At 45.5% G+C, this 13,333-nt stretch overlaps 1 protein-coding gene across 1 annotated transcript; it reads left to right on the top strand.

The window, feature by feature from the left end:
• Nucleotides 1-569: 569 nt before the first annotated feature.
• Nucleotides 570-10,203, top strand: DYRK2 (dual specificity tyrosine phosphorylation regulated kinase 2; the record flags this gene model as incomplete). The annotated part of the gene is made up of 3 exons (XM_080705404.1): nucleotides 570-618; nucleotides 936-1,084; nucleotides 8,596-10,203. The coding sequence occupies 3 exons, from the start codon at nucleotides 570-572 to the stop codon at nucleotides 10,201-10,203; spliced, it is 1,806 nt and encodes a 601-aa protein (XP_080561530.1).
• Between the last annotated feature and the right edge of the window lie 3,130 nt (nucleotides 10,204-13,333).

Here is a 13,333-nt window from a genome sequence, read left to right as displayed (position 1 = left end):
GCGGGGGCTGGCGGGGGCGAGCGGAGGCTGCGGGTCCGGCGGGAGTGGCGGGGCCGCTCCGCCGAGCCTGGGGAGGAGGAGGAGGCCCCTGCTGCGGGCGGCCGGGTGGGGGAGGGGCGCCGCGAGCGCGTGCGGCCGGGCCGGGGGAGTCCGGGGAGGGGCCTGCGGGGGGCGGGGCTGTCCGCGGGGCCGCGCGCGGGGGGGCGAGCGTGCGCGGGGGCGCGCGGGCCGGGAGGAGGCTCGCAGCCGGCGCTCGCGGTGCAGCCCGCTCCCCGCGCCCCTTCGGGAGGGAGCCGGAGGCCGCGGCGCGGGGGAGGGCGAGGCATGTGCACGGGCCGGGGGGTGCTGCCGCCGCCCGGGGACGAGGAGGACGGCGGCGGCGAGGAGGAGAGCGGGGGCTCGCGGCGGCGGGCCCGGGCCGGGGGCATGCAGCGGGCTGAGTGTGTCTGGCTGTAGCAGGCGGAGAGCCGCGCCAGGGGCCGCCCGGAGGCGGCGGCGGCCGCGAGAAGGAGCAGCAGGACCGGCGGCGGCGACGGCAGCCCTGACATGCCTCTGCCTCTCCAGCGGCCATGTTAACCAGGAAACCTTCGGCCGCCGCTCCCGCCGCCTACCCGCCGGGTAAGGAGGGCGCGCCCGGCCGGCCCGGGGCGGGCGCGGGGCTGGCGGTGGCCCGGGGGTCCCGGCGCCCTCCTGGGGGGCCGCCCTGCTGGCCTCGGCCGGCCGCCCCCGCCGGGGCGCGAACTCCCGCTCCCGGGCCCGACTCAACTTTGCAGCAGCCCGAGCCCCGCCCGTGCGCGCCGGGAGCCGAGCCCGGGCCCCCTGCCCGCGCCCCGATTTTACCGTCGGAGAGGGGCTCCGCTGGCCATCGGGGTGGGGGTCTGGTGACTCTTTCCCCCCCTGATCCTCTTTTGTCTCCTCCCGCGCGCGGCTCCCAGGCCGAGGAGGGGACAGCGCCGTCCGCCAGCTGCAGGCTTCCCCGGGGCTCGGCGCGGGGGCCCCCCGGAGCGGAGTGGGGACCGGCCCGCCCTCCCCCATCGCCCTGCCGCCTCTCCGGGCCAGCAACGCGGCCGCCGCAGTCCACACGGTGAGACCCAGCCCGCGGGGCCGGGGTGGGCGGCGGGAGGGCCCCGGGGGAACACCCGGCTGCCAGGGCTCGGACCCCGGGGGGGAGAGGGCCGAGTGCGGGCGGCTCCGCGCCCTGGCGGGGGCCTGTCCTCGACGCCGCCCTCAGTAACCTGGGTGAGCCAGAGCTGCAGCCACAAAGGAAGATTGGTGGCGTGGGCCCCTGACTTCCCCTCCGGAGCCCGCCCACCCCGGGGCTCCTCTTCCTTGGAACTTCCTCCGGGCAGCCTGCCTGCTTGCCTGCTTGCTTGCTTGCTTGCTTTCTTTCTTTCTTTCTTTCTTTCTTTCTTTCTTTCTTTCTCTCTCTTCTTTCTTCTTTCTTCTTTCTTTCTTATTCCTTGCTTCCCACAGCTCCCTTCTCCGACCAGGTAAACATCCCCAACCCCTCCCGTGGGTCGTGGGTATTTATAGAAACAGATTTGTGTTAGGGGACAGCCAGGTTGCCCTGCCCGGAAAATCGATCCCCCAAGAGCCTCTGAGGCCTGGCTCCAGCCAGCAGGGAGCACCGCCAATTGTCCCCCGCGTGTGTAAGCATGTTTTATGAGTGCTACAGGTTTGAGCACAGCAGAAATTGTAATTAACATTAACAAAATTAAGAGCCACAGCAGCAGTCAAAACAAAACAAGCCACCCCAGTAGGATTCTCTAGGTGGATGTTGTTCAGAAGGAAAGGGGTAGCTTTGCTTTGTAGGTGGCAAGGGAAAGGAGCCTGACAGGTGCTATGGTCCCCCAGGGCCTGGAGGGAGGGAGAGCCCAGCGTGGGGCTGGTGGCTGAAGCCTAGCTGGATTCCACTTCAACATGCACCTTCCCCTGCTCCCAGGAAGGGCCCTTGGTCTGGGACTGGCAGCCTAGAGGAGGAGCTGTGCTTGGGGAACAGGTGAGGGTGTAAGATCTTGCTCTCAACTGGATCTTTCAGAGAAGACCCTAAGATGGTCCTGTGTGAGGGATGTTTGCTGGGGATGTGGTTGTTTGCCAAGTGAAAGTTGAGTAGAAAAAGACCATTTGTAGCCCAGGGTTCGGGGGCCCAGCTCTGGGGTCATATGCTATGGGCAAACTTGTTTATTGGGGAAGAATTTGTGAGCGGATGTCTAGACAGTAGACATCCTGTTAGACTTGGAGGGATGTAGACAAGTTTTGTAGGAAAATGTTTTGTTGTTAATCATTCTCTTTCTTTCCTGACATGTCTAGTCCCAGGGGCTAGGAATTCACTATTATAGAAATTAAGTAATCTGTGTTGAACTGTTGATGGAAGGGAAAGTCTGCAGGTAGGATGGAAGATTCTGCATATTGTCCTTGAATGTTCTTGTCACAGTGACATTTTAGTTAAGGAACTGCCATTGGTTGTAAGGGTTTGCCTCCCCCCCCCACCCCGTTTTGGTTTGGTTTAGAATTATCTGACAATTTGGAAAATATACCATCCAGGTTTTTTCCATGTGTTGATGTAATCACATGACATGATGTGAACTGGGAAAGGAATACTTGGTTTGCATCTGAATTCCAGTTTTTTTTAAGGATGGGCTTTGCTTGATCAGAGCCTCTTTGCAATTGAAATATGTAATGAGATTAGTGAAAACAAAAAGTCTCCTCTGGAAGAATGATGGATAGCCTGTGGTGTGCTGGAAAGGAGAAGATATGTGGACATGCTCTTCAGTAGTTCTGATGAGATGTCTGAGTTTTGTCGAGGCATACGCCTGGTTTACCCATTTCTAACTTAAGTATAAACTCCAGTATGCTGTTAATTATTAAATGCTTGGTTTTATAAGTGTGAATTTGAGTTTTGAATGATGTTTGGTTTTGATTTCATTTGTTAGCATCACAGAATTTATGGAATAGGAAAGTTTTAAGGACCACCGAATTTATCTGGTTCTTCTCCTTCATTGTTAGAGGAGGAAGTAGACTACACAGGTGAACTCATTTGGCCAAGATTCCCAAGCCAACTCACACTAATGCATACTATACAGCCTCGCAGCCTCCTGAGTCTGGTTTTAATATATAGTGCCTGGCATTCCCAAGTCCAGGAAATTGTACTGGCCTTATTATAAATGCAAGAACCTTTGCAGATTGATACTCCCATGTATTTGTCAGGTTTTAAGATTTTAATTCCAGAGCAGTCACACCCGAGAAGAACTATTTTAGAATGAGTAGGGAGAAAGGGGCAGTAAGAAGAGGAAACTCGTCTTTTGTCATAGAATTTTTGCCCATATTTTCCCTTGTAAATGATATAATAGGCAGGCAACTGTGTGATTATAAAGATTATGAACCTTGGAATTGCCCATTCCCCGTTGTTTTCTGTGTCTTTATATCTTTTGTCATATACTTTAGTCATTAGTTTATTTTTGTTTGTCCTAAAGTATACCTGCCTCTATCCCCCCCCCCCCCCCCGTGGTGCAGAGGATTGAACCCAGTGGCATTCTATTTCCAAGCCATGCCTCTAGCCCAGTTTTATTTTTTATTTGGAAATAAGGTCTTGCTGTGTTGCAAAGAGGCTAAGTTGCTGAGGCTGGCTTTGAACTTGCAATCCTCCCGTTTCAACCTCTCAAGTGCTGCGTTCAATAATTATCTTGGTTACCTTAGTGATTTTTTTTTAATATTGTGTAGTAGATACTAATATATTTAGTTTTTCAAATTTAAAAATATTCATATTTATCACTTTTATAACTTTTAATATTTAAAGCACTCTCCAGTCTCTGGTTACCTGTTTTGCCTCTGTAAAATTAACTGAAGTTAAATAATTGAAATTTATATTTATTTATTCTTTTTAATTAATTAATTATTATTATTATTTTGTGTGTGGGTCTGGGGATGGAACCCAGGGGAATTCAACCTCCGAGCTATACCCCTTGCCCTATTTTTTATTCTTTAATTTGAAGCAGGGTCTCACTAAGTTGTGGATGGCCTCACTAAGTAGCTGAGGCTGTCCGCGAACTATGATCCTCTGGTCTCAGCCTCCCAAATACTGGGATTATAAACATGCGCCACCACACCTGGCTAAAATTTATTTTGAAAAAACAATAACAGTTGGAAGAAGAAAGTAGACACTTGGCTTAGGGCCACACAGACCTTCAGTATGTACTGGGGAAGAGCTAACATCTCAGTCTTTTTGGACTCATTGTTATTCTCATAATACTACAACATTTCTAAGATGACTTGGGGAACGTTTTTAAGTGCCCAGAAATATTAACACAGTGAAAAATTTGCCATTTTTTTATTTGAAGAGATTAAAACTACCAAACTTGTTAAACTGTTGTTCCTCTGTAGTAGTTTTTAATGCTAAGTCATTCATGGTTAGTGGAGACTTTTGTAGGTTCCTCCATTTAACCTATCAGTTGTGACTCCTTTAACTGTGGTATTCATTTAGTGTTTGTTTTTAAATGTAACCCACTTCCAGATGTTAGCAAGTAGGAATTAGCCAGTATCTCAGACACCAGGAGGCTCAAGTAGGCATGCAAGATTTTCAGTGTGCTTTACATTAATGATGTAGTCCTAGCATATGTATTCTGCAAATGGTCTGGCTTTTCTAGTTGTCCCCTTCCCTCTATAGATCAGTTGATTGTACTTCAGAGTTTGGTTGTGATTTTGAGAGTCCTACAGTGTGTGAGACTCAAATTCCTATTTTCCTAGAGCTCTCATGTAAATCTCTTTTAAGTTCTGGAAAGTTTGAGGCCCCAAGTGTGGCTTTTAGGTGTTTGGTTGATACATCTGCTACAGGTCCTCTTTTTTGGGGGGGGGGTGGTACTGGGGTTCCTGGAAACCCTTCTACCTCCGGGTTACAGTCCCAGACCTATTTTGTACTTCTTATTTGGAAACAGGGTCGTGCTGGCTTCGAACCTGCACGATCCTCCTGTCTCCGCCTCCCAAGCGCGGGGATTACAAGCGTGCGCCACCACGCCCGGCTGCTACATGTCCTCTTTAACCAGCTCTCCTCTGCCTCTGAACCACTGCTGATGTACTAACATCTTGTGACTTAGGCCACTGGGGACATTTCCCAACTCCCTGGGCATTGACTTCATGTTTTCTTTTGAAGGTACAAAGTATATTTCTCAAAAATAATTCTAAGGAAGTTGAGAGTTAACAGGGATTTACTGACATGTGTTCTTCTGTTCAGCAGATGTTTTTTGTTTATTGGAAGTATTTATTGTATGTCTGAATTTACCTTAATAGAGTGTTAGAAAGATAAGAGGTGACACTGCCCTTTAATTGCTCACAACCAGGTGGGTGCATATGATGTGAAAGCAATTACAGTAAAATGAAGTAAGTGTTATTAATAATAGAGCAGTGTACTGTAAGTACAGAAGGAGCTGTTGAGAAGGCCAGAGGAGGTGAGAGTTGAGCCAGGCATTGAAGAGTAAATAGGAGTTTGTCACCTAGACAGGGGGAGAAAGGAGATTTCAAGCAGTGTCTGAAAAGGACAATAATAGTAGCCCTCACTTGCTAAGTACCATACTAAGCACTTTGCACATATTACCTTTTTAATCCTCCTAATGGCCCTAATGAGGTAGCTTTGTTACCTTCTTTTTGCAGACAAGGACACTGGAGTTCACAGAGATTAAGTAAATTGCCCAGGGTCACAAAGTTGCAGTTACTAAATAGTGGAGATGGATTCATTTCATGTGCGTCTAACTGAAAATTCCCCTGGCTCATATGAAATGTGACTGCCCCAAAAGCAGAGGAATATAAAAGTACACCATGTTTCCATGGGTCTTGGGGATTGTTCCTTTAGAGAGAAGAGCGACAGTGGTAGGTGAGACCGGAGGGCTTAGATTATTTAGGCTTTACATTTTAGCTCCTCAGGTTCTTGTATTCACTGTGGAAATGGGATGTAGCCATGGGCCGTAAACAGAAGCAGGAGCAGCCTCGGATTGACACATTTTGAAATGGGGATTCTTAACATTGTGAAGAAGAGATTTGAGGAATTTGAGGCTAAGGAACAAGGAGGTGTGTTATGGGCGATACTTTGATTGTCCCAGTGAAAGACAAGAGGAAGGTAGACAAGAGGATGGGAAAAAGTATGAGTTAATAGATGTGACGAGGCCTCCTGATGATTTGGGAAGGTAGAGGGAGATGCCGAGAGGGCTTTCCAGGTATGCAGTTTCCAGGTGTTCAACTTAAGTAATTATGTAGGGTGATGCTTCCATTTGTCCAAAAGGTGAGGGTCATGAGAAGGAAACCACTTGGGTAGAGAAATCATGACTTAAGTTTGAGTTGGCTCTGGGAGAGGAAGCTGATTAGCAGTTGGACAACTGTGTCTTGAGAGGGGAGACATGGATTCAGTAAGTCTGAAGGGTACTATCTACTAAAGGGTAGATATCAGCCAATGAGTAGTGCTGAAACCCTGCCAGAAGTCAGGATCAACCAGTGAATTGTAGGGGTGAGACACCAAAAGATCTGAACCTTGAACCCTTGAACCTAACTCAGGACAGGTGAACTAATAGTTGGTACTACAATAGGAGACCAAGAGAAGACAGTCGGAGAGATAGGAGGGGTCCAGTTTATGGTCCAACTCTCTAGGTCTAGTTACTAAAGCATTTCATAATCATTTTTTGAATTGTGCGGAACAAAAACTGCTATAGCAAAAACTAAAGTGAATTCCTGATATTCAGAAGTTTTTACTTGGCTGTCATATTAGGAATCTTAAAGCTTCAAGGTTAATGTTGTCCTTAATGAAAGTTTATGCTTTTATAGCATGTATACAAGTAATATAGGTTTTTTTTTTTTTTTTTCTGGAATGCCTTCCTCCTTCCCTTAAGAGAGTGGTTCTGTAGAAGAGATATATTTTGAATTTTAGGTCATTTTGTTCCTCATGTTTGAAAGACTACAGTGGAGAAGAGGGGTGCAGAGAATGAGGCCTGAGAAGCCTGTACTACTTTCATAAGATGCCTAAGAGTTTCCTAATGTATTTTTATGGACTGCCTGTGTTTGGTGTAAAATGAAGATAACCTGTCTAGCCACTCTTAATAGAATATAAGGTCACCTAGAATGGAGTATCATCTCTGAGTTTAATAAAAGGGCTCAACTGGGAAGTCTTCTAAAAATTTATCCGAGAAGTAGAATCCTTGATCTCTATGAACTCATAGTCAGGTAGGCCAGGAACTATCTTCTTCTCTATTTTAGAAGCAAGCAGAGAGAAACCTCACTGCAGATTGTCATTACACACATTAGGCATGTCAAAGGTGTTCCCAAGCCATTTTGCAAATTACTACATTACGTCTATGGAGCACTATCACTCTTCTAGTAGTATAAAAGAAAAAAGCCCAAAAGGTAGGATTTGGTAGGGGATAATAGAAAAAATACTGTTGACAGAGGACTTTAGCTAGTTTATTGTGAACTCCTGAAGCACAGGAACATTGCCATTTTTGTGTCTGGACTCTTGTTAATACCAATGGAATGAATGAGGCAGATTGTGAATGACAGGTTAATCTTTGAAATTTCTTATGATAATCGTATATCCGGTTGCTTGGAGGAATCCCAGGAAGATTCTCATGAGAAGACCTTGATTTAACAGTTTAGTTTTGTTGAGACAAGGCTGTTTAGGGATACCATGTATGCCTGAAATTGCTACTTGTATTTTATGTTGGAAAGCTGAGTATCCCATCAGTCCATTGAAATGCATGCCTTAAGAAAGCAGAGCCATAGACTGAAACAAAAGACCCAAAATGGTATGGTGGTCACTTGGTTTGATGGGCTGAATGGCTTAAAATGGTCATTACAGTCAGTAAAGCCTAAAAATCTTTTAAAAATAGTTACAAGATAACTACAGTATGGGGATTTTTCAAGCCTACAAGCACAATTTTCTTTGTCACTGGATCACATAAGTTTCCTAGGTTTCATCAGCTTTCCAAGGAAAAGAAAATAGCGATGACATGTTTTTTTGGACTAGAACTGGACTCTTTGCTGAAAGAGTACACAAGATAGTCTTGGTCCTTGTCCTCATGTTAATAAGGAAACTGCTGTTTGAAATGTGGAAGGTTCTGTGATCTGGGGTTGGGGAGCAAGTGTAGATGCTGATTGGCTCGTGCCTTTTCCGTATCATAAGTCATTTCTACATCAAGTGTGGATGGAGTAGAACACCTGTGGTGTGTCAGGTCTGATATTCAATGATAGGTACCGAATGATGAACAAGAAAGATTGGTCTCTGCCTCCATGAGGAACTTAATCTAAGGACTCTGTATAGCAAACCACTCGTCTGTTAGGTATGGCATTTGTGGGTTCCTTCCTTCCTGTGTTTCCTAGCCTTACCAGTCACCTGGCCTCTTTCCTTTATTGTGTCAGAGCCTGTCAGCACCACATCCATGTTCTTAGTCATTGTGTTCATGGGGTCCCGCCTGGGTGCACAACTCTCTATTTCCTAAGACTGTCTTGACTGTGGATTCAAACCAAGTTGGGTTTTGTGGAGGTGGGGATGAGGACTGACTGGTGAAAGATCACATTTTGAACAGGCAGGCATTCAATTTATGTTTCCTGTCTGAATTACAGATTGGTGGCAGTAAGCACACAATGAATGATCACCTGCATGTCAGCAGCCACAGTCATGGGCAGATCCAGGTGCAGCAGCTGTTTGAGGACAACAGTAACAAGCGGACAGTGCTCACCACACAACCAAACGGGCTTACGACAGTGGGCAAGACGGGCCTGCCGGTGGTGCCGGAGCGGCAGCTGGAGAGCATTCACAGACGTCAGGGGAGCTCCGCCTCTCTGAAGTCTATGGAAAGCATGGGGAAGGTCAAAGCCACCCCCATGACACCTGAGCAAGCAATGAAGCAATACATGCAAAAACTAACAGCCTTTGAACACCATGAGATTTTCAGCTACCCTGAAATATATTTCTTGGGTCCAAATGCAAAGAAGCGCCAAGGCATGACGGGAGGACCCAACAATGGTGGCTATGATGATGACCAGGGATCGTATGTGCAGGTGCCCCACGATCATGTGGCATACAGGTACGAGGTCCTCAAGGTCATTGGGAAAGGGAGCTTTGGGCAGGTGGTCAAGGCGTATGATCACAAAGTCCACCAGCACGTTGCCCTCAAGATGGTGCGGAACGAGAAGCGCTTTCACCGGCAGGCTGCGGAGGAGATCCGAATCCTGGAGCACCTACGGAAGCAGGACAAGGACAACACCATGAACGTCATCCACATGTTGGAGAATTTCACCTTCCGCAACCACATCTGCATGACGTTTGAGTTGCTGAGTATAAACCTCTATGAGCTCATCAAGAAGAATAAATTCCAGGGCTTCAGCCTACCTTTGGTCCGCAAATTTGCCCACTCGATTCTACAGTGCTTGGATGCTTTGCACAAAAACAGAATAATTCACTGTGACCTTAAGCCCGAGAACATTTTGTTAAAGCAGCAGGGTAGAAGCAGTATTAAAGTGATTGATTTTGGCTCCAGTTGTTATGAGCATCAGCGTGTCTACACATACATCCAGTCGCGTTTCTACCGGGCTCCAGAAGTGATCCTTGGGGCCAGGTACGGCATGCCCATCGATATGTGGAGCCTGGGCTGCATTTTAGCAGAGCTCCTGACGGGATACCCCCTCCTTCCTGGGGAGGATGAAGGGGACCAGCTGGCCTGTATGATTGAGCTGTTGGGCATGCCCTCCCAGAAACTGTTGGATGCATCCAAACGAGCCAAAAATTTTGTGAGCTCCAAGGGTTATCCCCGTTACTGCACCGTCACGACTCTTTCAGATGGCTCCGTGGTTCTCAATGGAGGCCGTTCCCGGAGAGGGAAACTGAGGGGCCCGCCAGAGAGCAGAGAGTGGGGGAATGCACTGAAGGGATGTGACGATCCCCTATTTCTTGACTTCTTAAAACAGTGTTTAGAATGGGATCCTGCGGTTCGCATGACCCCGGGCCAGGCTTTACGGCACCCCTGGCTCAGGAGGCGGTTGCCAAAGCCTCCGACCGGGGAGAAAACTTCAGTGAAAAGAATCAGCGAGAGCACTGGTGCTATCACGTCGATTTCCAAGTTACCTCCACCTTCCAGCTCAGCCTCCAAACTGAGGACTAATTTGGCGCAGATGACAGATGCCAATGGGAATATTCAGCAGAGGACAGTGTTGCCAAAACTCGTTAGCTGAGCTCGAGTCCCCTGATGCTGGTAATCTGAAAGATACGACATAGCTGAGCCTTATTGGGTTGACAAGGAGTAGCTCAGACCTGTTTTTATTTGCTCAAAAACTCATTTGTATCTTTTCAGCACTTAATTTTAATGTAAGAAAATTGTTTGTTTTGTTTTTATAAAGTACATGGGGACAATGCTTTAAGTTTTTATACTTTCTGAAACTGTTTTGTGTTCTAAAAGTACGATGAGCCTTACTGTATTTAGTGTGGCAGAGTAATAACATCAGTGGCAGGCCATTGATTACTTCATGACTGCTGCGCATTTACAGATTGGTCAAAGACATTCACTATGTTTTTATGGTTCGTATGCTACTCTCCCCAGGACGGTGACCCCTCAAGGCCCCACCCCCATACTCCAGGTTCATGCACAGATGTAGCATGCCCTGCCTCCATTTTCCATAAATTAATCTGGGTTGTCATGGGCATGGGAGAAAAATGGTCATGATCAAGATGACATTCTAAGAAAAATTGCACCTTAGAAAATTTTTGTTTTCTGAAGAAAATAATCAGACAAATGCAAAATATAAGATCCCCAAGGTTTTTAAGTTGCCCAGTTAGCATTCTGACATTTTAAAAGCTGGCAAGGCAGAATTTCGTGGATAAGTGGAAACGGAAACGTGTGTGTTCCTCCAAATTTTCTACTATGATCGGCAAGCTGTTTTGTCAGAAAGCCTCCTATTACGGAATTGGTTTTGCACCTAATTTTAGAAATGTATTCCACGACTGTTCCTTACTTCTCCTTGCTCTTCTCTCTGTTCCTCTTTTACTACACATCTGTTGCCTACATTTAGTTTGTCTTCTTCCTTTAACTGCATAGCCGAGACTGTTAATACAGAGAGACATCTCAGCTGTGATTGCGACCGTCGTTTCCTATTCCAATTTCAAAAGGAACAGCAGCCTAGCTACTTAAGGTGGGGGTTTCCATAGTTCCAAAGAAGGTTTAGCAGATTTAGAGTGAGTTCACACACTTCAGGTGCCACTGTAAGGTTCCCTTAGCCTGGGAAATGATCGACTCTTTCTTAAGAAAGAAAGATGGTTGAAAATCCTCTTGGTGAACAGAAGTCACTATGGCCATTCGGGAAAGCCAACTTCGACAACATGTTTAAAAGGAGGAGAAATTCAACCTCAAGTTAAATGGTTTGACTTGTCCTTTGCATTGTTAGAAGAACCACAGAAACTGCATTCCTCTGTTTTATTTTACTTTCTTTTGGATTGCACTGATTGCTTTTTGTGGGAATGACACTTTACCTGGAACAGTAACTGAGAGATAGGTGAAAGAATATTTTCTTCTCTGAATACAAATTATTTTCACAGTGAAAATTTCAGTATTTTATCACTAATGTATGAACAGTGATATATATATCAAGTTCAAGGCACGTGGAAAAACATTTAGTATGTGCAATTTAATATAGAAAGATTTCTGCCTGTTTGGACAATAGGTTTGGGTAGTATAAATTAGGATAAATAACCTTTTATATGCACAGATATTATTGTATTGCCTGTAAATTGATTTACAAGTACTTAAAGCATGGTCCCCAGTGAGGCCAAGAAAGTTTCCGGTTAAGTTCTTTTAATAGTAACCCTACAGTTTCTCTACTTTTAAGGAAGGAAAAATTGTAGTTTTGATCAAAAATTTTACTTATCTCAAGGCTTTGCCAGTTGTTGGTGGAAAAATATGCTCAGGAAATATTTCAGATATTTGCCAAAAAAAAACCCCAGTAATAAGATTAGCTTATTACTAAAAGAGTGATATTGATATTTACTATTTAAAGGTGTCACTGGTAAATTAATTTGTACTTCTATATTTAGAAATGATAGCTTATTTCCCCTAGTCAAATTCTTTAGCTTATTGTACACACTGATGTGTAATCTGTGAAAGTGCAATAATATGTTAGTAAGTTGCATTTTAAGTGATGCTCATGTGACCATACTTCCAATCAGTGGTCTATAGGACATAAACACTTATTTATTGAGATTTTGGCTTAAAGACATAAGAAGTGTAAGACTTGGTTTGGTGGCTTTGTAAAACCATGAGTCTCTTAGTGCTGGTTAGCTTTTTGAGGACATTAAAATAACTAAAAATATGAAGGCTATTTCCCCCCTTATTTTCTCTTTCATTTCCACTGTCATTTTCATATATAGGTTTAAAATTTATGAACCTGAGCCTGCCATTAGTAATTTCCCTGTAAAATGATTACACATGTGAAAATTTATAAATGGACGAATAATGCTTGTCTTTTCCCCACCACACAGAACTGGTTCTTAAGATGCCAGCAGTAGTGCATTTGTGACTTTCTTTATTCACAAATGCAACCGGAAACTTTTACGCCAAACTATAATGTGCAGTGCTATGGGGATTTTTTTTCTCCCCCCCACCCAATGCAGTGAGGTTTTCTTTATTTACAAGAGCTGCCATGTTTCAGCATTTAGTAATGGAGCTGCTTATAAAATATAAAAAGTCCTAGTTTGATTATTATGTCAAAAAAAAAAAAAAGAAGAAAACTGTTACATCTCTGTGATTTTAAAACCTAAACAAATAAAGGGCTCTGATAGGCTACTAGGAGTTGGCTTGGAAACAGTCCTTGGTCTCACAGGTTACCGTTGTCTAGGGATGTCTGAGCTGTTTTCAGATTTAGGAATAGCACAGTGTCGTCTTGTCTTTGGTTGCAGTCTCATTTGGCTCCGTTTCTTGCACCACCGGAGTGTTCATCACCACTTAAATGTATTGCGACAACAGTGGAGCAACAGAGCGATGCAAGACAGTGTAGATTAACAGTAGAGGAGAAATTGTGCCCTTAGTGTTAACAATGTGCCTTTTGTTCTGAATGCCATGTTGTAGGGCATGCATTTTTTGGCCTCTTTAACTCTTTGAATACTAGGCAGCAAGGATGGAACCCACCTCTGCAAAGATGCTTCTGTCTTAAATATCTAGTTACAGGCCTTAATAGAAACCATAAGGCGTGAATCGTCAGGCGCTGAACAAGATCACCATCAGCTAGTTACACATAGAATTCCTATGTTTAAGGGGTTAAAGATGATCTTTGTTGTATCTTAACATCAGACTGATTTTTTAAAAGATATTTTTTT

This window comes from Muscardinus avellanarius, assembly GCF_963383645.1.
Source record: "Muscardinus avellanarius genome assembly, chromosome: 11".
NCBI lineage: Eukaryota > Metazoa > Chordata > Mammalia > Rodentia > Gliridae > Muscardinus > Muscardinus avellanarius.
This window is presented reverse-complemented; position numbering and strand designations above follow the sequence as displayed.